Source organism: Gasterosteus aculeatus, chromosome 14, assembly GCF_964276395.1.
Source record: "Gasterosteus aculeatus chromosome 14, fGasAcu3.hap1.1, whole genome shotgun sequence".
In the NCBI taxonomy this organism is placed as follows: domain Eukaryota; kingdom Metazoa; phylum Chordata; class Actinopteri; order Perciformes; family Gasterosteidae; genus Gasterosteus; species Gasterosteus aculeatus.
The window spans coordinates 3,226,111-3,249,507 of record NC_135702.1 but is presented as its reverse complement, the minus strand read 5'-3'; the positions used below and the strand labels follow the sequence as shown (position 1 = coordinate 3,249,507).

At 48.6% G+C, this 23,397-nt stretch overlaps 3 protein-coding genes across 7 annotated transcripts in view; 1 reads left to right on the top strand and 2 right to left on the bottom strand.

The window, feature by feature from the left end:
- The window catches only part of fnbp1b (formin binding protein 1b), a 31,931-nt gene extending 31,010 nt beyond the window's left edge, over positions 1-921 (bottom strand). For 3 of the 4 annotated variants that reach the window (XM_078088943.1, XM_078088935.1, XM_078088936.1), the window contains exon 1: positions 590-921. In XM_078088943.1, the coding sequence (XP_077945069.1) occupies positions 590-613 (24 nt within the window). In that variant the 5' untranslated portion in view covers positions 614-921. The remainder of the gene's footprint in view (positions 1-589) is intronic. The other variant, XM_078088934.1, reaches the window with a different exon arrangement.
- A 2,282-nt stretch (positions 922-3,203) lies between these two features.
- agpat2 (1-acylglycerol-3-phosphate O-acyltransferase 2 (lysophosphatidic acid acyltransferase, beta)) lies at positions 3,204-13,112 on the top strand. Its single transcript, XM_040197975.2, has 6 exons — positions 3,204-4,279; positions 8,575-8,708; positions 9,223-9,398; positions 9,497-9,592; positions 10,414-10,486; positions 10,596-13,112. Exons 1-6 carry the CDS (start codon positions 4,104-4,106, stop codon positions 10,751-10,753), a joined length of 813 nt encoding a protein of 270 aa, XP_040053909.2. The 5' UTR covers positions 3,204-4,103; the 3' UTR covers positions 10,754-13,112.
- A 534-nt stretch (positions 13,113-13,646) lies between these two features.
- On the bottom strand, positions 13,647-21,383 carry egfl7 (EGF-like-domain, multiple 7). Of its 2 annotated transcripts, none has more exons than XM_040197980.2 (10): positions 21,042-21,383; positions 18,803-18,829; positions 18,568-18,703; positions 17,885-18,007; positions 16,950-17,062; positions 16,475-16,570; positions 16,156-16,380; positions 14,900-14,976; positions 14,552-14,714; positions 13,647-14,172 (listed from the first exon to the last, which is right to left on the bottom strand). In XM_040197980.2, the coding sequence occupies exons 1-10, from the start codon at positions 21,235-21,237 to the stop codon at positions 14,153-14,155; spliced, it is 1,176 nt and encodes a 391-aa protein (XP_040053914.2). In that variant the 5' UTR covers positions 21,238-21,383; the 3' UTR covers positions 13,647-14,152. The 2 variants fall into 2 exon arrangements, with proteins under 2 accessions (XP_040053914.2, XP_040053915.2); XM_040197981.2 differs by lacking the exon at positions 21,042-21,383 and adding an exon at positions 20,156-20,388.
- Positions 21,384-23,397: the final 2,014 nt, after the last annotated feature.

Sequence of the window (23,397 nt, the reverse complement as noted above, 5' to 3'; positions counted from 1 at the left end):
TAGTTAATTAAGCCCAAATTGGATGTTGGGAATGAAACGTGAACGCGTTGCCTGCAAGATCACTGCCAGAAGCTCAACTGACATCATTATGAAATACAATAGAATAGCTGGTGCGATAACGAAGAAGAGACTTTTCTCTCGCGACATTATGATGCTGTGAAACGCACGTATCGTTCACGTGCACGCTCGCGCACCGAAACAACAAAACGAAGCGCCACGGCAAATAAGAACACACGCACACAGTCTGCACGGGACCCGCTATAATGCACGTGTGTGTGTTTGCGTGTGTGTGTGTGTGTGTGTGCGTGCGTCCAAAACGTGGTTTGAAACGTGCACTAAAACGGATGTTTCGCTAGCGCGTGTGAGCCCGCTCCCTTCGTGCCAGATGTAAACCACGCGCGGTGCTGCTGCGTAGCGGGCCGAACCGAACCGGACCGCACCGCACCGCACCACGCCGGACCGGACCGGGCCGGACCGGGGGCCCGGAGCCGCAGGCTGAACACCCAGCGAGCCGCGCGCACATTACACGTCCCGCCGGATGAGGACCGTTAGTTGCCGCAGAGGAGGAGGAGGAGGAGGAGAGACTCACCCACAGCTCCGACCCCCAGCTCATGGTTTCACCACGACGTCCTCGGAATAATCCACAGCTCCTTCTGAGGTGTTCTCCGCGCGCACAGCGGCAAACGTGACGTAGCGCCTTGTTTTCTTTTTTTTTTTCTTTTTCGAAATAGTCAAAAGTCAGCGGGCGGTCTCCTGTTTGAAGACAACGCGCTCCCGTGCTGGTGTTTTATTTCCTTTATAATATTTTTTTCATCACCTTCTCATCCTGCCTGATGCAAGATGGCCAAGAGCCGCACAAACAGCCTTCAGACGGGAGAGACTCGCGATATGCAGCGCGGGCACCCGCTCCGAGCCAATGACAGCTGCTCCTGCGCGCGCACACGCGAGGGGGAGGAAGGGGGAGGGAGGAGGAGGAGGGGGGGGGGGCACTGCAGGGGTGTCCAATAAAGCCCTTTACAAAAATCGGTGCTCACTTTCTATTCCTTGCGTGCTTGGATCCATATGAATGTCGGGGGGGGGGGGGGGGGGGGGGGGTGCTGGGGGGTCATAAAGGTCACCGCCCTGGCAGATGTTTCATTGACAAACCCCACGAGGCTTAAACACCGACTACCAACTTTCTCTCTCTGTCTTTGTGTCTACGGTGCTTCGGTTTACTTCATCTCCTGTTTTTACTCCATCTCCTGTCCTTACTCCATCCGGTTCTTACTCCATCCTGGGTTTGCTTCACCCACTTATTGCATCCAAACAGGATATTTTATCGTTATTTATTTTGAAGTGTGTGCCTGTTGCCTCGGTTTGTGTGCGTTGTTGCCGTTTATTATTGGATCATGTGGGTTTTATGTGGTCTCTCTGGAGAAAGAGATGATAGGGAAATTAAATTAGATGTTTTAATTGTCAATTTCATTTGTCTAACAGAGCACGCTTAAAAGCCACTATTCACATTAGGGCCATTTGGAAGAATTCGATGAAACCACTCGAACAAATGAAATGTGTAAATAACTAAATAATCATATTAAATAATAACATTTATCATTCAGTGGAATCAAAAACAACAAGCAAGTTAGAAAGAAAACACATCCACGCTTATCATTACCATGGTGATTGTGATTGATCATATGAATTAAATCCATTTCCGTATTAATCCAATGGCCATGTTGTTACTACGACGCTGCCATCTAGCGGTTAAATATCGTACCGCAGGGTCATGCTTTAATAATAAGTGAAAAGAAATATTTAGATTATAGATTATAAATCCAGAACAAACTAGTTTGTCATAACTGCGGTGTCGCATTAACTGACGCACGTTATATGAGTTACGCCTGTATTTTTCCCACATGATAGATTGATAAAGTCAGTTGGTAACCTATAAAATGTATGTGGCAGAAACCACTTTAGCATGTGGCATTATTCGGGATTATTTTAGGGCATCCAGTAGCCAAACATATCAATGAGAAGATATTACTTCATTGATTTATTCTGACGTTTTGGAAGTTCCGGTGCTTGTTTTCGAGCTAAATCACGGATTGTGCCTTTTTAACATTACGTAATTATGAAATGAGACTTAGTTCCGCCGGCAGGGGGGGCGCTAGAGCTGTCCCGGTCCGTGTCAGGCACCTCTGTGCGTCACAGAACACTGAAGAGTCTGACAAGCCTCTTGTGTTTCAGCAGGACGTCCAATCACAACAAACTGGACCTCATTTTGTCAGTGTCCGAAACATCCGTCAGGTTTTTACAGTCTCCAGATGGAGGAGTTTTGTTTTTCGAGAGGGCCTGAACGTGAGCCAGAGCTCTGGATCTGTGCAACATCTGGATCCTTTCTCTGATAGAGGCTCTGTTCCACCACCGTGTAGGCCGCAGGTTCCTCAACAAGCGTGCTCCTCTCGCCGTGGGGCTTCGGTGGGCGCGTTAACCGTCATCTTTCATTTCCTCAGGAAACTTTCACTCCACTTTGTTGCTGTTTTGATCTCAATAAGCAGAAGTGTGAGAAAGCGGGACGGACGCATTTGTGTGTGTATTGTCAGAAAAAAGGAAATGGCAGCAGCGACCAGATTTTCAAAAATATGTAAGCTGTATTTGTCAAAAGTCATTCAGTTAGTTAGTGGTTATTCTGTGAAATCCTCTAAAGTTCATATGAAAAGTAATGAATGTAGGCCGAGGACACAAATACATTCACGACTGCAAATATACTACAACCACACACGTCGTACTACTGAACACACACACACACTCACCCACATCTCTAACACTAACACAACACACTCATGCACAACTCAAACCGAGCACTCAGTGTCAGGTTTCCTTCTTTATTCGGTGCATGACATTTTGTCACAACATTTGAGTTACCGAGTAAACAGTACATGATACTTTATCGTGTCTCTAAAGCAAACAGTTGTATCGACATTTTCAGGCAGCGTGGAGCTTGAATATAAACGGGTTTTTTCAAATAAGGGAAAGGGGAAGTTTTTATTGCTTTCATTTTGACAAGTTACAGAATGAAACAAGTTCCTGTGGATATAAACTAAAAAAAACCTTGCTATGGATACTGTATGTTTAAATTGTCCATTCGTGTAACGTGTTTTTCAAAGTAGAATGGTGGTGCAGTTTTCCAAAAAAGACTGTTATATTGCATTGTTATTGTCACACCTTTTAATGATTGCAAATGGGCATTAATCAAGAACAACCTGCAATGCTTTTCTGTTCTTTTTACCGCTCAACAGAAAAGCGTTCTGTGTCTTCTACGGAGTTCAAATCACTGCCAATGACTAGGATGAGCGCACATATTAAATCAGGATTAATCAGTGATTGATCCTAATCTTCCAAATCAGGTCAAGTAGAGCCCCTTGGACAGGGCTGAAACTTCATAGTCAGGGCCGCTGGACAGTGTCAGATTATAGTTTAGGATCGGATTACCACTGCTAATCCCATTAGACATGTTGTGCTTTAACTGGCTGCCAAACTGCTCTAAGCACGTGGAGAGAGTGGATCTATGGCGGCCTGTTATAGCAGAGTGAAATGTGAAAGAAATTGAAATGAAATAAAAATCCTTCAAGAGCTGTGATTGTGGATAGAAGTTATTACCAATTTAATCTCATACTGGATATGAAATAAACATGTAAATTAGCTCGTGACATCAGAACCGTAATGGGCCAGCAACCGGAAATGGAGAAGAAGAAGAAGAAGAAAAAAAAATGACGATGACGAGTTGACTCCACCTCATGATGCCATTTAGCAACAGATGAGCAGCAGCAGAAGAAGAAGAAGAAAAATATCCCCGGCAGGCGCACGTTCTTTCTTTTTTTTGGCTTCCCGGGCAGCCGGAGACACGCGCGCGCACACCGCCGGCGGCGTCGCCCGCGCGCCCTAACGGCCTCCTCCTGACGGCGTAACGGGTCGGAAGGGTCGCGGTGCCTCCCTCGCTTGTCGCCCCGCAGCGCGGCCAGCGGTTTTCTCCTCTCTCCTTCCTCCACGTCGCGCGCGCGTGTGTGTGTGTGTGTGTTGCGGCTGGCAGAGAGACTTTCTCCCCCCCCCCCCGCGGCATCGCCATGGACGTGCTGTGGCTGATTCCGCTGCTGCTGGTTCCGCTGCTGATGTGGAGCAGCGGCACGTTCGTTTTTTATTTCAAAAAGTGCTTCTACGTGGGCTGGATGATGGTGCTGGCGCTGCTGGCCATCCCCCTGTGCATGCTGAAAAGCGGGGGCAGAGACGTGGAGAACATGAGGTGAGTTTTGTTGTGCATAATAAATGTCGCTGCTGCTGCTGCCGCCCTCCCCTCGTCCCCCCCTCGTCCCCCCCTCCCGGGTGCCGCCTGACAGCTAGCCGACGCTAGCATGCTAGCTGGCTGCTAGCCGCGGTTCCCGGGGAATCTTTCTTCTTTCTTTTAACGCGTGGCCTGTAACACGTACGGGCGGCGTGACGTCGGCGAGTTTCCCACCCTACCAACGTGTCTGACATTTAAACAAAGAATACAAACTAATAACGAGGAATAAACGTGATCCGGAGGGATGTCACACGTATGCTAACGTTAGCCCCCGTTGACACCCGGATGCCGTTAGCCGAGGTGAAGAATGCTAACATTCATCGTAGCTAGCATCGGGTAACGGTCGCGGCGCCCCCCCCCACCGTCCGCTAACTTGTGCTCATTAACGTTGGCCGAGTTGGACGTGGTGTCCGCGTTAAGTCGGTCCGCCCCCCCCGGGACGTCGCAACAAGGCTGCCGTTGTCCCTGCGGGGACCCGTCACGGCATTCATTACGGTGGCAGCGGTGTCACGTTGTGTGTTATTCAATTTTAAACAACTGAAAGTAACGCGTTCAATGAAGTCTGGCGTGGAATGTGTTTTTTTTTTTATCAGTTCCAACACGAGGAAGTCTAATCAGAAATATGATCGACGTTATAACCGCATCCGATCATGTTCTAAAAGTAAGGAAAGCACAAGTACCCTAAAAAGGACCGCACGTGACTAAATGTACTCCTTTACCTTTCAACATATAAACGTTACATATTCACAGACTCTACTGGTCACTGGTTATTACGGGATATTGACACGTTGACCGAACCACGTGTCACTTTAGACCCAACACGCGCACACTGATCAGGTCAACTGATACCTGTTAGGCCTCCAGAGTCAGTGTTCACTTTGTAGTTGGTGGGGGGGGGGTGTTCCTGTTGTTGTGGTTAAACATAGTCGGGCAGGATTGATTCCAGGACACCAATCACTGCGCTCAAGTGATTACCCCGAAGAGACGGCTGCCAAACGGCGAGATCCTCTGTGATTAGAGTTGGGTTACTGGATAGTCATCAGGCCCAGTGCACAACCCCGCAGCCTCGATCTGCTGACAGCGGAGATCGCTGATCCCATAATAACGGTTTCTCAGGCGCGTCAGCCCGCGGTGTCGTGTTGCACCTGTGTGCCATTCTGTGGGGCTCAAAGGTCCTCTGGACCTGTTGACTGTGACAAAGCGACTGTGAATCGGGGTCGGGAACCTGCGCGCGGACTGAACGCTGTGATCCATCGAGGGCGGGAATGTTGCCGTCCGACACAAAGGCCTGAATTCAGGGCGTTCGACGGTTTGCTTCACAGCTGACTCGGCCGACTTGGACGCGACACAGTGAACTATGACAGACCTCCGCATTGTGACAAGAATGCGCCCCTGCTCACGTTGCACATGCATTTCCCAGAACTCTGTGGTAGCCTTTCAGTTTGTTGCTCGTGGTCCTAAATGGCATCTCCCGGCAACAGAGGTTTACTTTTCTCTTCCCGCTCCCAAGGCTTAACGTCAGTGGGAGACTCAGACTCCCATTGTTCTCTCCTATTGTTTGACTAGGAAGTAATGTTCTCCCTCTGCTGAGTGACTGACTTTTTAAGTGCCACAGAGATTAAACCACACATTTCTCCCCTCCCTGCCTTTCTGAATGAATTAATCTTCCACTATGTCATCGTTACCATGTGACCTTGTAATCAATCGCTCTCTTGACCTTTAGCCCCCAGTAGCTGCAGTGGTACTTTGGCACGATACTAGTAAGGCTCAATTGTTTAACCTGAGTGCGACCAGATTGAGTTGAATTTATGCTTGAAACAAATTACCCTGAATGTCATTATGTGGTCCGTAGGGAAATGTACTTACTTAGACTGATAGGGAAATGAACCACAGGAAGCCTTTTGGATGCGCCATAAAAAGACTCTGCCATTTCCTTCCCCTTGAACAATCTAACCAATGCTGCAACACTGGCAGTCGTTGCGTAACCAGTGGCTTTTGCACTTGACTGAGTGTGTTGTCACTGGCGTGTCGAAAGATCACCTAAAGACTGTGTTCTGGTTCAAAGGTTAAACTCATTTTACCATAGATTGCAGAAGGAAACGAGCGCTCATGTCTGATTTTAAAATTGTGAGCGTTACCTTTTTGATATTTTCAGTAGAAATCCCTTTTTGATTTGATTTGATAAATAAAAGGTACGACCATTTCCGATGCTGGTTGTTCATTTCACAGCCCGTCTTACAAAAAGGAAAGTACCTCGAATCACAGAACATGGACGCACAGTATAGAAAGTTACGGAGACTCATCAGCTAAGATGTTGCTTCTGTGACTCTGGTCAACACATTATCATTCTATTCTATTTTCAGGGTTATTTATTGACCATGGCTTCCAGTCTGTGAGCTCACCTGTTTCACAACAGGCCCCCTGCCCCCCGTCTCACCCTGCCCCCCTGTTGCTTGTGAGGCGAGGAAAGGAAATCAATTCATTGATCGATCCACAGGCCTGCAAACGCCGCTGGTTTCTTTCCACGGAACGCAGTTGAAACTATTTTGGTTTGATAAATGTCTGCTGCCCGTCCGCTCCTCTCCCCCGGGGGGGGGGGGGGGGGGGGGGGGGGGGGGGCTGATGACGTTTGCCGGAAACTACTTTCTATATTTAATTTCCTCAACTCGAAAAACATGCGAATCAGACCCGTGTGATTGAATCTCGCCATCCACAGCTAGGAGCACTTCAGCTGCCTTTCCTTGGACATTGCTGTTTTTGTGGTATGCGCCTCAATCACAGGCCACATGGATTCCCTACAAGACGCTTTGATTTCAGAATTAAGACATTCTAGTTTAGTTTTAGTTCAGCTAGCGGAGCTGCAGGCTGTAGAGGAACTTCTTCTCGTAGCGCGCGCTCTCCTGACGTGCGTCCGCGGAACATCGTGGAATCAGTAATTAGCTGCTGCTCCAACAGAATAAGCATCGTTTTAATGAGATTTGGGGGGTGGGGGGGGGTCTGTCCTCCAGCTTTAACTCTGTGGTTAATTCCCTTCACGGCTCGCTGCTCATTTCAGCTTGTAGTCATTTCGACTTCCAGCGCTGTCCAGGCAACTTACAAATATCCAAACTGCAAACAATTATTGTCCCCCCCCCAAGGCCCTGGTGGACAACAGCACTTCCTCAGTGCGTCGTTTGCTGAAGGAGAATTATTCCTCAGATAATCCCATAAAGCGCAGTAGTTTCCCAGCAGTCTGGTAGGATCTCGGGGCCGATTAGGTCGAGGCTGAGAAGTGGAGCACTAGTGTGGCCCATCGGCGTTCAGACTTTATAAATAAGCTGCCAAACGGCGTGTTTGAGTTGGAAAGTGACTCGATTGGGGACACAACACGGTTTGAGAAGTCTTATTGGGGCCAAAGGGAAGCTCCTGGAAGTTGGTGCTGGATGAGAAAGGATCCCAATTGGTTGGAAGTGGAAGAATGAGCAGTTCGGGGCGTGAGTTTGTTTGGAATCACATCGAACTCCTTCTAGTCAGGGCAGAGGTCACCGAGTTCACAGCTCTTATTGCTGGTGGTTGGGTGACATCTGTTCCAAAAGATAAAAACATGGGAAAACAAAGTCTGTGTGAAGATGTGATTAAAAAAAAACAACAAAAAAAAACGTATGGTGTAAATATTGGACATGTGGCCAACTTTATATGAGATGGAAATAAAGTGGAGCTTGTGCACCAAAACTAAATGAATGCATCTTTGATATGGTACATTGTTGAGTTGTGTTCTCTGCAAAGAATTGGAATGTAACGTAATATTTTAGCTGGTGTCGATTAGATCTGATAGATCCTCACTGGGCAGCATCAGATATCAGGGGCAGGGGGGCGTCGTACCTTTTTCATTTTGTTTTTCTTTATTTTTATTAGTGTCAGCGGCAGATGGTTGGACATTCCTTCTCAAAGCTTATTGGAGCGTTCTCCTTCCTGCCGGCAATTGTTTAACCAACCAAGAAACAAACAAACAACGCAATCGACCCGGCTCAGCGTTGATCCACCAGATGTTGTGTTTTCTTTAAACTGTCGTGATTGTGTGATTTAGGTCAAATGTTCAACATTCCAACTTTCATCCTCACAATGTTCTGAACGATAACCAGCAGGCTTCATGAATTCCATCATTGCCTCCAACCTTTTGATGCAGGATTCTGGTTAATGACACGTAGCCCGCTGCTCTCGCGTGACTGAGAGTAACTTTTTATTAAGGACTGTAATCCCCCTCTTCCTCCTCTCAGGATCATCCGCGTCCTGGTTCGTCATGTGAAGTATTTCCTGGGCCTTCGCTTCGACGTGAGCGGCTGGGAGCATCTGCAGACTGAGGGGCCGTACGTCATCATCTCCAACCACCAGAGCTCCCTGGACGTGTTGGGTGAGTGCTGAGGAGCCGTAATCCACTGTTTCACTTATTTGAGATCGGTTTCAGCATAATTCAATCATTGGTGTCAAAGGGAGAGTCGCATGTTGAGGCAGTTTGGAAATGCAGCCAGTGATTTCTGGTTTTAAAATTCCGACAAAGTATTTGTTAACAGCGATAATGACGGCAGACGCTTGTGCAAACTGCAGCCTTTACTCCAGTTTCTGTTGTTCTGACCAGATTAAAGGGCTGGGCGCCATCACTGGAGATAACGATCAATAAAGGGATATCTTTCTTTCTCCCAGCATCAGATTAATGGCATATAAATATTTATACGCAGACTTTATACTGTACTTGATAACATCCAGGTTTGTACAGGGCCCTGGAGAGATGAACTGTTTGTTATTTTAACCTCCCCCCCCCCTCCCCTTGATGGTGGAGCTGGAATCCGCCTACGTGATTTTGAACAAAACAAAAACAATACAGATTTTCATTCTATTCACTGTGGGATCGCCCTTTTTTTTCTCAGGCCTGATGGAGATCTTACCAGACCGCTGCACCATGATCGCCAAGAAGGAGCTGGTCTACGCCGGCACGGTGGGTCTCATCTGCTGGCTGGGCGGCATCGTCTTCATCAACCGCAAGAAGACCAGCGACGCCAAGAGCGTCATGGCCGAGGCGGCACAAACCATGCTGGACCAGCAGGTGAGGCGGCGTCCGTGCTGATGGAAGGAGCCGTAATGTAACCCGTCACATTGGATGATTCAATCGCTGTTTGTCCCATGTCCTTCTGACCTCCACAGATTCGTCTGTGGGTTTTCCCAGAGGGAACCCGAAACCAGAAAGAAGACCTGCTGCCCTTCAAGAAAGGGGCTTTCCACCTGGCGGTGCAGGCACAGGTGAGCCCTTTACCTCTGACCTCGCTAAAACCCACCTGTGTACCGAGGTGGAGCAGCTCTCCGTCACCACCGCCTACGTACGCAAGGCGAGTCAGACTTCCTCGTCCCGTTCACTCATTCGTCCACGCCAGCAGGAAGGGTTCGTGTGCCACCTAAAGGAGGAGTAGTGATGGCAGCATGCTGCCAATTGCAGCCACACGGGGGCGCCAGCCGCCTAATGCGGCACAAGGCAACGTGACGATAGAATCATGTTTACTGTGGAGCGGAGCAAGGAATGCGTTGTAATGCTCCAGAATAGTTTTGGGCCGTCTGGGCATTTTCATCGTGATATTTCAGTCTCGCCTTTGTGGCTAAGCAATGTAACCCCCGCCCCACCCCCCCCACCGCCCCCTCCCCCTCAAGTCCACATGCCAAAGGGTTTTAAATGATTTTAGCGAACACAGAGCGGCTCCAGAGTAATTGGCAGCGTTTACGTCTCTCTCTCTCCTGGTAAATGCAGGTGGGAGGTCTCTTTTCTTGAGTTGACGTTTTTTTGTAGCACACACACACACACACACTCTCTCTTTGGGCCGTCAGGTGGAATGAATTAAAAAAAACATTGTTGAATGCAATCTGGCCAGGAACCGCGACTTGTTTGGCCCCAGGCAGCGATGTTGTGGTGTGTTTGTAACGTGTGAGCGCATTCCTCTTTTTTTTGTTACGTGCTGCTGAAGATTGATATCGGTTTATTACAAAACCCATTTTCTATAAGGCTCCACAGGGTCTTAAATGTAAGTGAGAGGCGCTGACGACGTCTAACAGTGTTCCATCTTGTCTTTCAGGTGCCCATCATACCCGTCGTTTTTTCCTCCTACCGCAACTTCTACCTACGGAAGGAAAAGCGGTTCAACTCGGGTAACTCGACTGTCCTTTCGTTCTTCTTCTTTTTTTCACTTTAAGCAGAAAAAAACAAAAAGCTACTTGTTCCCTTGGAGGTCTGACGGAGGTTTTGTGCCGTCCACAGGGACCGTCCGGTTGAGGATCCTCCCAAAGATCGAGACGAAGGGAATGACGTCCGACGACATTTCATCCCTCTGCGACAAATCCTTCGACCTGATGCAAGCCGCCTTCCTGAGCGTCTCCGACTTCAAACGCACGAGCAACGGGCCGTCGAGGCGCTGAACATTCGCCGCGCTCCCGCCTCCTTTTTCCTCCCACGTCCCCGTCTGAGACTTGTCTGCCCCGCCCCCAGTCCCCCTCCCCGCTCCTCCCCCTCTGCTTTCCCCCAGGTTACCCCATTGCCTGGCCTTGTCATGAAATCTCTTGTCTAGTGGACGCCTGGTCGGGTCGGCCTCTGGCGCGACCAGTCAGCGCAGTCTGTCCCGACCCTCACTGTGCCTGCAGCAGCAGCAGCACCTGCACCACCACCTCCTCCACCTCCACCAGCAGCAGCGCTGCTCTGCAGGCCGTGAGCGGAATGACGGACGGCCGTATAGATGCGTGCTGTTCTTCATGCATGACGGAGGGCTCTGGCCACCACCAGTTTTTGCTTTGCTTCCTGCCTTTTTAATTCTTTTTTTTTTTTTTATTATAATCATTTCTTTTCTCCACCTTCCACCTCCTTGGCTTTTCTTTGTGTCACCTTTTCATCTCCTGCTGCTGTTATTTGAGCCCCGGACAAACAAAAAAACATGCACAAAAAAACATGCGCAAATGCATTCAAAGTGCTCCACCTCTTTCCTTTCTTCCTTCCTTCCTTTCCTTTTTGTGTGCTGTCTCTCTCCCTTTTTCTCCATTCCAGTCTCTTGCCTAAAGATGAAAGTGGTAGAGGTGAGGGGTCGACCGCGGGCTTCTAGGGTCCCGTCGCTATGAATTCTAGTGTGTGTCCATGTTGGCTCTTCAAGCCGGTGACCAATCGCTCCAAGACCCACTTCATGATGTCAGCAAGCGGGGAATTCCAGTTTACAAGAAGCCGTGTGTAACAATAGCGCCCATCTGTACTGAATTACTGGGTTTCCGAGGACTGATGTTTTTTCTCAATGTTGTGCATTGTGGGTGTATCGTATGCATTCAGTCGGTTCCTCTCCAAAAGGTTCCAAAGATCCAGCGTGCAGCACGGAAGAGCCTCTTCTCGCCGTGTGTTTGCTTTATATTTATTACATCAGATAAACTTGTTTTTGCTATTTGTTTTGTTTTCCGGTGGCTTCACAGGTGAACCGATTTGTAAGGTGTGTCAAAAAGTGATTTCATGCTGTGCGATGTCCAACTGTTTCAAGCATTACTGTTCCAAAGTGCGAGCGACCTGCTGTGCCATGACCAGTGAAGGCTCCCTCGCTGTGACCTGTGCCCCGTCAACAAGGGCCCTCTCATAGTGGGGGGGGGGGGGGGGGATCAGATTAACTGAAAAGGTTCACTAATTACTAGCAAACCTGTAATATGTTTTAGTCCACACAGTGTTTATTTTTCCATTAGCAACATGAAAGTGAATAACTGGGATCAAGCTACGGCGAAACCTCACGGAAGAATAAGCGTTGTGGACATTTTGCCTTAAGTTTGTTGTTTTCTGCTTCGTTAAATGTACAAAGACTCCTGACCGCGTAGAACCGGCTGAACTGTTTCAGTTTACATCCAGGTCTTCAACTTCACGTTGCTCGCTGCCTTTATACGGTTTGCCAAATCCTTAATTTCGCCGCTTTTGCTCCTCAAACAGTGTTTCGGCATTCAGAACATTTGTGTGCAACTAATTACGTTTTCTCCTTTTAGTAAATGAACGCGGGATGTTGCGTCTTCACGGAAATGTATTCAGACTATGAAATGCTACATTGACACAAGCACACAAGCGGAGAGTCTCGTATAGAACACAGATACTAGTATTAAAACTAAACTCTGTTTAGTTCTTTTCTTAGTTTGATTATATTTATTTTTTATCTGTGAGAGGAAGCTTTGCAGTCAATGGTTTAAATGTTATAAAGTACTTTACCAAATTTATTTCTTCTCAGATATTAGTTCTACAACAGAAAGTTTGCTCCCGAGGTGTTTTACCCGTTTCATTTCAATCCCTTTGTCATTTTGTAATACAAATGTGTGATTTCTAAGCTTTACGTCATGAGCTTTGACCGGTGGAGAACAAGCTCGACCGTGCTGGTTGATTTTTGGGCAATTGTTTACGAACTACGATAACTGTCAAATGAAATCTTCTTGACCCTAATAAAGCACTTTTCATGCTGAGTTTGGGAGGGAAAAAAAAAAAAGAACAAGGACGTTCAAGTTTTCTCAGATTTTCACCAAAGCCATTAAAAGTGTAATTGGTGGGAGCTTTACATGGATACGAGAGACCGAGCGCACATCCTGCAGAGCCGTGTGTGTGTGTGTGTGGTCCTTTACTGAATGTGTGCGTCATGACGTACGCACACATGGTAGAGACGGCCGTTCTAGTATTTGGTTAATATTGAAGATGTAGTGTTATTGATTTCACCTTTTCTGGGTAAATGTGAATGCCTTGCAAAAGAATAAATAAAAAAACGATTATTTTCTTTCTTAAGGGGCCGTGCACTGAAATTCCTGTTTATCCTCTGATATCAGTCACTGGTGGAAGGTCACTAAGTGACAGGTACACAAGTATTTTTCATTTTCTGCTGCTTTGATATTAACAAGGAAAAGGTGTCTTGTGGGAATCATGTAAACAATAAGAAGGTTCAGGTTATTTACATAGTTTGGTTCTTAATTAGAAGTAATTTTCCTCTCTAGTCCTTGTGGTGAAAATGACACCAGACTTCATTATAGGACATTATGATTATCATACACATTGTTTTATTAAGGTATATCTGTATTATGAGCATCCTGCTGATAAAATGCACATACTAAAATATGCACAATGTAGTGTTGATCCTATATACTGTGTTATACTTTATATATGTGTATACTGCATGCTGTACATGAGTGAGACAAACGGGAGATGTCCTGTGTCTCAGCTTCATGGAGACGTTGTCTCATCTCACATCAGTCGTGTTTACACAAGTCTGCACTTGCCACGATCATTCAGTAATTCTTTCATATTAAGAAGCACACAAGGGGGTTTTGATTAAGACTTTTTATTAAAAAATGTTACAAAACTAGGTAAAAATGTCAATTGGAGCACAGATGAAAAAAAAAAACGAGACGTAATCATAATTTAAATAGATAAATACAGATGTGCACGTCGACCCCCGGGACAGTTAGGGCTTCACACGGGAGGACACAGCTGCACGGACGCGAAAAACAAACACACAGAAACAAAGTGTCCAGTTTGACCTTTGACCCTCACTGGGTGTGATTCAGATGTTACAGGGACGACGCGATGCTGAAACTGTCGCTGCCACCGGCGCCGTTACACTAATTGAGATATTTGACGGTGATTCAACGAGAGAAAATGAAACGAGGCCGTTTGGAAACGGTGAAAATCACAAATGACGATCTGTGCGATGATTGCGTCGGCTTCTTAAAAAGGGTCAGCCATCTTGGTGCAACGCGTACAATCTCTAGCAGGTTCGTGTCTTTATTATTATTATTATTATTATTATGCAGGTTTCGGTGGTTTGGCGGCTAATTCTCCTGACAAGAACCTGTGGGAGAGAAGAGTGTAAAGTTACAACCATGTAGAGGCCACATGCCAGGATGTTAAAACAGTTGTAAAAGTCGTGAAGGTTGGTTGGATAAACATCTACATGCTACTTAATAGTCGTTTTTGTCACTTTTAAGCAATGAAAGGTGTATCGATCAAAGTAATCATTTCACGTTTGCCTTGATTGTATCACCAAACTAACTTAGCTGAAAAAATGTTAACGTCACGTTAGTCACACGATTTTATGTTATTGGATTTTAATTAATAGCTTATATCTGCATTACAGACAGTTGTTGCAGTCGGCCTGTCACACAGTCTCTGATCTCTCTTCTTTTGCAAAAGTTCGAGAAAAAGTCTTCCACCGCTGGAAGGCCCCTCACATGTGCCGATGCGCTCCTCCAGGAAGCCGATCTGCTCGCTGAGGGAGTCGATGCGGTCCAGCTGCTGGAAGGAGTGGGACAGCAGGGTGGTTTTCTCCGACCAGCCCTCGTCCAGCGACAGGGGGAAGAAGCTGCTGACGGGGGCCAACACCAGCTGCAGCTTCTGCACAGAGGGGCACACAGACGGGGGGGGGGGCATTAAAACCCAAACATTGATAACCTGTGGCACCTGAAGCATAATTACACTTCTCCGACAAGTCATCTTTTTTGAAGATTTGATAAGGACCAGGTTCGAGGTTTTAGAGCACGTGGCTTTGAGTTCTCTGTGCGTGAGTTTTTCTCGCGTACCTTTTCCAGGAGCTCGACTCTGTTCCTCAGGCTCTGTACCTCCTCCGTCACATTCTCCACCTGGCCGAACCCTCCACCTGTACAGAAGCACACAAGCACAGAGGAGCACATCAGAGGACGTGTGTTGAAACGGGGAGGAGGGGGAGGGCATGGATCAGAGGGATCTAGACTTTATAACACATTTGATTCCCTCGAGCGCCCTGCCCTCGTCTGTCCGTCCCCTCCGATGTCCAAGGGGAGCAGACAGGACCCAGATGCTAAATCGGGAGACCTCGTGCTAGATGTGCTCAATCTCTCCCAGATGTGGTCCATTACAGAGACAAGAAGGAGTTCAGAAACAGGGTGAGGAGGAGGAGGGGGAGGAGGGGGAGGAGACCCCCAGCAGACAGAGTTGATGGAGCTGGAATGAGAATAAATTTTTTTGGCCAAGAGCGCACAAACGCTGTCCAACACTCCTCCACAGCAGCTCGGCACAGTCGGAGCGACGATCCGAGAGCCGAGCGGCAAAACTGAGCATGAAACTCCCACGAAAACCCATCCGAGCGGAGAGAGCTGTCATCTTTTTGGCTTTTCACCCCCCCCCACTCAAATTTCTCTCTGCGTTTGTCCTTTTTGCTGACTCAGGCATGGGAGTAAAACGATCTCATTTCCGCTCACAGACACCCTGATAAATAACGTTTCGGGGCCAATTTTACGTTACGTTACATTCGGCGAGCATCAGCGGAAAAGAGTGTGCGGTTTCATGTTTCATAAATTCTAAAAAAGAAAACACAACGCAACATAGAAGAGCAATCCAAAAGGAATGTCTAGGGGTCAGCGACTGCACATGTAGACATGGAATGAGGGGGGGGGGGGTTATTTTGTTGCTAGGATACGAAAACCTACTATTTCACGGCGAGAGACGACGTTGCAACATCTTCAAGAGCAACTAATGGAGTGTGCAGGTTAAAAATATGTCCCATCGGGGGGCAGATGTTTTCTTTTCTCAGAAGGACCCCCGGGAGTCATTTACAGAGACCAAAGTGGTCCCGGCGAGAGACACAGGACATCTGTCTGGAGTCGGCGCCAGTCGCAGTGCATTATTACTCACGGTACGAGTTGAGAGTGGCATAGCGCGTACCAAAAGTAATAATGGGCCGCGAGGCTGGCTGTGTTTCTTTGCCCCTCTGCGCTCCGGGGGACGCTGCTGCTGCTGCTGCTGCTGCTGCTGGCGGGAAGACACAACGTGACGCCGGGTGGACGCTCCTGTGATTTACCTGCGTCCGCGTGACCCCCCACCGTAGCCTGGCTGGTCTGAGCGGGAGGAGGAGGAGGAGGAGGAGGAGGAGGAGGAGGAGGAGCAGTCGGGGGAGGAGGAAGGCTTTGACAGGAACGTCCATCTCCAGCAAGTCCGAAGCCGTCTCTGCACGCACACCGATAGCTGCCAGCTGTGTTCAGGCACATCTGGGCGCACGGCCGCTGCTCACCACACTCGTCCACGTCTGAGGAGCACAAAGGAAAAGGCTCCTGTGTTTGTGCACCGCGTCCCGCTGTGGTTTTGCAGGTCAACATGTGTGTGTGTGTGTGTGTGTCTACCTGTTTGGCATTGGTGCCCCTTCCAGCCCAGCGGACACGTACACTGGTTGGGTCTCAAGCAGGTACCTCCATTCACACAGGGTTGTCCACACACAGCTGTCGGAGGACGTTGAGAGGAAGGATTCAGCATTTGGGGAAATATGTGCATTTGCTGCCTTGCTAATGGTCGAGTTCAGATAATCGAAAGCTCTCATGTCTGTGTGCTAAGTAGCTTTTGTTTAAGCGGGACAAAAAAACACAATATAAAATAAACCATTTCTGCTTTTATGGGGAGTTAAGTGCTGCACTGTTTCTTGGCCCCGGCAGCCGTGACTTTCCACTGGTCTCAGCCCAGAAAATACACAACTTGTTTTTACACATCAGTTTATAAAACTGCAAAACTTCAGTCGTCATGCTAAGCTAAGCTAACCGTCTCCGCTCGGCAACAAGGTGAATGCACACGCCAACACATCTGCGATGGATCCCTGCAGGTTACCTTGGTTGCAGTTGTGGGAGTGAAACCTCCGCCAGCCGGGGCAGCACTCGGAGGGGAGGTGCGAGGTGGGTGCCGCTCTGCTCACCTGGCGGTACGCCACCGAGTACACGGTCCTGAGGAGACAAAACGCAGACGCCCACGGTTTTCTGGATGTTCATCATGCTGTCATCGCCGCCGCCCCCACACACACACACACACACACACACACGTCTGTGTGGTCGATGTGTTCTGTCGGACTGAACGAACTGCGGTTGAGGAAATGGGAAATTGGTGGGAAGCTGAAAAACCAGTGACCGCTGACAAGAGCGTCAGATTTTTTTTTTTTTTAAGCGAGATGTTCTGAGACTCTGGTTTGGTTTGCAAGGAGAAATACAAGCTGATAAAACTCGAGGCTGGCGCTCAAAAACAAAGTGAGAGCGACGATGGAGGATCACCGGAGGCCTGCGAATTCTCCGAGGCCGCCACCGCAGAATCGGCAAAGAATCCCCAAAAAACTGAAACGCGGTGGTGGGGAAAGAGTTAAAAATGAAAAATGTTTAAGGGGGACTCAAAGGCACCGGAGCCGGAGAGAGGGGTTGAGAACGCGCAAGTGTGGAGGGGAGATGTGGTCCAAGATAAACACGGCCACGGTCTCTGTGGGCCGGCAGCTCACTTCCCGTAGTTACACAAAGCACTCGATATTTAGATTCCGCCCAAATATGTGGCATCGTGACCCACGTGTGTTTGCGTGTGTGGGAGAAGACCTCCGTTTGTTGCATGAGTGCACGTCTCAACCGTTTCCCCTTCGTAACCCCACCAATTAAATAAAGCCTGTGTCTTGTAACGGCTTAATTGCGCCGCTGTCTCCCTCCACGCGTGCACGCCGGACCGCGCAGCCCGCCCGCTGTTCCCCCCAACCCCCCGACGGGAATCGATTCGCTTCTCGTTTGCCTCACTTGTACGTGCTGCAGAGGCGATGCCCCTGGCAAAGGGTGATGTAGGGCTTGTGCACCGGCCTGACGTATGACTCCGTTGCCGTGGCGACGCTGTGACGGAGGTCTCGGCCGCACACCCTCCTCCTGCGGAAAGGGAGAGAAAAGGTTGATCGAAACGTTAACGCTTGAAACAGCGACTTGGGGCCCGCGCGGTGGCGTCTGAGATGAGCTGGATTCGGGGCCAAGAGGCGGCGTTTAGGGTCCGAGCGAAAAGCTCCTCGTGAGGAGCCTTGAAGCTGTCACCCGTCGCCAGGAGTGACGTGTGTCCTAATTGCTCCTGACTGACCCATGAAATCCCTCCCGAATGTGTCACAGTTTAGAGCTGATCCTTGACCCCTGTGGCTCCACTTGACCTCTCGTTTGGCGCTTCGGTTTATTTCGGTCTCTGTGAAAATCAACTGAAAATAACAAGATGAGCCCGCAGACTCCCCCCCCATAATGCCGCGCGCCTAATAGTCTGTGACCTCAGCGTGCAGCTTTGGCCCTCTCGAGATGTTTAAACGTCATTCAACCAAATCTGTACACATTCGCAGTGAGTGAAAGTGGCCTTGAACAAACAGGTCTGAAGGGCGGCTGAAGCGAGAGATCTGTAGCCGCTCTGATCAAACGACGGGGCGCGACAAACACAGGAAGCGAGCCGTTACCCGTGGCGACCGAGGAACTGCGGCGTGCCCATCACGTGGAGGACGAGGGAGGAGAGAAGCAGCGCTCGGTACATCGTCTTCCTCTTTTCCCACGTTCCCTCGCTCGCTCTCTCAGACTCTTCTTCTCCGCTGCGGTCTGAGGGAAGAGGAGGGGAGGGGTGATGAGGGAAGGGGGCGTAGCCAAGGTCTCCCCCACGCTGTGTGTGTGTGTGTGTGTGTGTGTGTGTGTGTGTACCTCTTCCTCCAGGTCTACTCCAGCTACCTGCACGGAGAAGAAAGAAAATGACGTATTTAAGATTTGTTAACCAAACAAATAAAGTATCTCACGTTCTTCTGCTCGTTCTATCGAAACATTCAAAAAGTTTCACATGATCAGATGTTTGTTTTTTAACATTCCTCACTATGCGTCCATAGTGGGTCATAAAACAAGAGTTTTGGGGGGTGAAGGGGGACTTTTAGTAAACAATTCTCATGACCAAAAGTTGCTACTGATGCATTGTTGTAGAAGCCCAAAGGGTCGGCTTGCTCTCATCTACGCGCGGGTTGAACTCTCTCTGACCTTCACCGTGGACTCTTTGTTCCATACTGCACCGGATTAGAAGAAGGCCAAAGATGTTGTAGAGAGAGCGCCGGTCCGCACGGACCTGCTCCCGCTGCAAAACGCTATCCTGCAGCCACCTTCTTATCGGACCAGACACTAAACCCATGGGAATTCTCCACCCGGGGCCTTTAAAGTCAGCGGGTTTAACGGGAAAGTCCTGGGTTGCAGCGCCGGGGATGCTAAGCCCTGGTTGACAGCCTGGATGTCTCTCTGATCCCCCCCTCCCCCCCGCTGGCTTTGTGCCCAGACGCAGGGCCTGCTGATCTAAAGCCTGGGTGTTCATTCACAAATCAAAAGGTAGGTGTGACCCTGGACGCAGCAGGGGGGAGATGAAGGTGTGCAGATGTTTGACAAAAAAACAAAACATAACATTGGCGGTGAGGAAGGTGCTCCGGGGCAAAAGACGTTACTACTTTTTTACTACTTTTTGATTATGAGGCTGTCAAATATTAAAAACACACTCTGCATGGGAGACATGAAGTAAATTGCCAACACGTCTATAGAAGGAAAGTTCCAACCACTCTGCAAACACTGGAGCCGGACATCAATCAAGTCATCCTAAATAGTTCTTGTATTGGTTTTGCCAAACGTCTGCACTTTAAATGAAATACCATCCATAGAAAAAAATGGATGCTAGTGATCTAAGTGAAGGGACCACGTGGTTGCATCTGCATCCTGTTCTTCTCATCAATTGTCATCGATCGTTTCCCGCTGACACATCGGGAGCGATTTGAGCGGACGCGGTTCTCGCCTTCGCCGCCAGAGGGCGCTGATCCACAGATCCGCGTCCCTCCAATATTCACACAGCTACACGCACGCAGAACTCTACACGCTCACGTATTAATACGGATGACTCCACGTATTTAGGAGTTAAACCAAATACCCTGCACGGGAAAACGACACACGCACACACACGCAAAGACAATCCCATCACAAGCCGATATATCAAGGCGCGCATGCATGGGTATAAAATGAATAATCACAAACCGTGTAATAAATAATCAGCTGTTCCTAAAATTAGAACACAAACGCAGTCCCGCGCCGCAGGGAGCGAAGACAAAGTTATTCCCCTTATATTCCGCTGGTGAGGTCTTTAAATAAAGTCCAGTGATGGAACTCCGCTACTAGTCAGGTTTCTCCTGCAGCCCGGACTGTCAGGGAGCATGCGGGGAGGAGGTGGGGGGGGTTGATGGGAGAACCTCCTCCCACTCCTCCAGCTCGGTGTCCGGGTGCTCGGCTTGTCTGCATTACGGGGACCCGCGCGTGACGTCACCATACGGACTGGACGGTTTCCCCATTCATAAGCCTGCTGGAACTCTACCGAAGCCGTTGACGCGGCGGGCGGAGAGACCACGCGGACAGAATCAAAGGGCGGCTTCCCCATTCGTCAAGTCCCGTCTTGAAACAACACTCAGGTACACGTGAGGCACATTGGCCATGCGTTTTGGGGACACTATTTCCGGCCCATAATTCATCATAATTCAAGTCATATATCTGAAATATGCTTTAGAGATTTAATTGTACATTTATTTCTTTAATTAAATTCTGCAATAGACTTCCAATTGTGTATCTATAGGTAAATAGTTCTACATTTGACCGGCCTATAAACATGAACGACGCTATTAAGCCAAAAAGAAACTGTAACCTTTAAATTCAGTAGCAAGCAGCCATTCAGTAGGTCTTATTTCTGCTCAGTTACTAGTTTAATTTTGTTTTTGTACGTTGTAGAGTACACAATGTTGAACATTGCAGCTAATGAGTGAAAACATCAACAGAAATAAACATTTTGAAGGAAGAATCCCTCCAAAAAAAAACGAGACAGCTGCAAACCTGAACAAGGTCCTTCGAAAACGCGTTTTTAAATCAGTCTTACCGCCGCAGTAGGGGGTCGTCGGGTGCGTGTGCGCGCGCAGGCGGAGCTGCGGCCACGGGCACGAGCCGCGGCACCGGTGGCTTGGAGGACTCTTCCATGCTGCCGCTTCTTCTTTTAAAACTCGGCTCGCCGCTTTTTCAACTGGAAACCAAAAACCCTCTCGGTGGATCGGAGGTGCTCCCTGCGAGTCGCGCATGAAATGTCCTTCGGGCGTCTTTTCGGTTGCTTTTTATGCAGAGCTTCCTGTGGCACGCAGGAATTGGATGGACAATCCCAAACAGGACTTCCTGTGAGTGTTTGCCGCTGATAAAACCCCTCTCCTGCACAAACACTCCCCATCCTGCTCAAATCGCTTGGCGAATCTGATTTTGAAGCAGTGTTCTGTCCCCATTGTGGCGCAGACCTCTTCAAGTGGGCCTCCAGACCCCCACCCCAACATCCCAACTGCACGACCCCTTCTGCTGCTTCTGCAGCCCACAGAGAGACCCAGAAATCAAAGGGATGGAGTGGAGGGCCGTTTTTGCGGTTCCTCAACCTCACACACAGATAATTCCAAATACTTTCGTGGGAGATCAAATCTGTCAAATTGCAGCCCGTTGATGCTTGTTGCACGATAAGCAGGATACGTTTCTCTTTCCTCCTTCTGCTCATTAGGACTGACCGCAGATCAGTGGGGGAATGGTGAACCTGTAACAGTCGTTTGACACTTTCATGCACGCTGTAAAGCCCGTTTGGCGGGTTGCAAAACACATATTAAAGATTGTGTTCCCCCTGATATAAAAAAAAAACACAATGATCCAGCTTTTTAAAATGAAGACTGACTCAACTGAAATTCATGGGCCCTATAAGGACATTGCAGAATTAGAACATTTATGTGATTTTCTATAATCCCCCAAATAATTCACATTGTGTTCCTCAGACGCTCACTGGGGCTGGATTAGCCTTGCAGGATTAAATGAAGTGCAAAGGCTCGGTTCTACAAACCGGTCTGTGTTCGTTTGAGGGCCTTCGCTGACTGAACGTGCGATGTCACCCTCCCCGCGTACAAAGACGGACCCTCTGGGCGACAACTACGAGGCTATACGTGCTCAGGCACCACGGGAACACTTCGCTGAGGGGAGCACCAACACACACCGCGAGGCCGACTGCTTTACAATATAGGATGTCGATGTCGAGGCGCTGCTGTGTGTGTGTGTGTGTGTGTGAGGGAGGCTATATCTCTTAAGGAACCCTTTTCATTCTTTGAAATCAAGACTTGGCCGACCTGAGCACGTTTTCTGTGTTCCAGATTTGTCCCAGAAAAGAAGATGCGGGAGGTGGGACCCGACTGAAGCGAGGCAGCACTTCCTCTCCGAGAGGAAACAGGAAAAGGCTGGGGGAGCGAGATTCGGGAGGCTGCACCCTTGGAACAATAAAAATCTCACTTTGACAGGAAAACGGATCTGCGTCAGAGAGGGCCTGACGGAGTTCGCCGGAGGGCAGCGGCGGTGACCCTGGATGGGGCAACACAACGAGGGCAGCTGTGCCCAGCAACGACTCTCAAACAAACTGCATGTGAACACACAGATTCACTGTAACCAGTGTGCAGATATGTGTGGTAGGCATGCATCTGTAGCAGCGTGCAGATGTTTTCTAATGTCTCCGCGGACAATAGCCCCGTTGTGTTTGTGCGTGAATCTGTGCGCGTGATGCTTTGATTGGTCGCTTCAGATTCATGGTCCGTCATCAAAAGATAGCGGAGAGGAACAAATAATATCACAAGGTTTATTGAGGTGTTGAGTCGCCACCGGCCTTCCGATCACCTTCAGTGGTTCTAGTGAATAGTGATCAGTGGTCAGGGTTCTTCTCGAGGTGGAACTCCGATTGATGCACAGACTGCTGACGAAAATGTTCTCTGACCGGTTGCTTTCTTTCCCTTCTTGTTTTTCTATACTTTCAGAGCAGAGGTGTTGCATCGCGGTGCAGCATCATCGAGGTAAGCAATAGGATGATCGAGGTAAGCAATAGGATGATCGAGGTAAACAATAGGATGATCGAGGTAAACAATAGGATGATCGAGGTAAACAATAGGATGATCGAGGTAAGCAATAGGATGATCGAGGTAAACAATAGGATGATCGAGGTAAGCAATAGGATCGGTCATTTCTTCAGTCATTAGCTCACTGCAGAGGTTCTTATTAACACCGCCTTTGACTTACCGCTCAACTATTGTCATGGAAACACCCGCCCAGGGGTTTGAAACTTGCTCAATAACGGTTTGTCTTCTTTTGAAAAATGGGGGGAAAATATGCACAGTAGCCGTAGCATCATTATAGTTTATATTTCCCTCAGTTTAGTTTTAAACGTGCTTTTCTTT

Coding starts and splice junctions, on each gene's coding strand:
- agpat2 (XM_040197975.2), top strand. CDS start 4,104: ATGGACGTGCTGTGGCTGATTCCGCTGCTGCTGGTTCCGCTGCTGATG. Junction 4,280..8,574: donor AGAGACGTGGAGAACATGAG/GTGAGTTTTGTT, acceptor TCCTCCTCTCAG/GATCATCCGCGTCCTGGTTC. Junction 9,399..9,496: donor AAACCATGCTGGACCAGCAG/GTGAGGCGGCGT, acceptor TGACCTCCACAG/ATTCGTCTGTGGGTTTTCCC.
- egfl7 (XM_040197980.2), bottom strand. CDS start 21,237: ATGCGCGACTCGCAGGGAGCACCTCCGATCCACCGAGAGGGTTTTTGG. Junction 17,063..17,884: donor CGCCTCTGCAGCACGTACAA/GTGAGGCAAACG, acceptor TTGTCTCCTCAG/GACCGTGTACTCGGTGGCGT. Junction 14,173..14,551: donor GGAGGAGCGCATCGGCACAT/GTGAGGGGCCTT, acceptor TCTCTCCCACAG/GTTCTTGTCAGGAGAATTAG.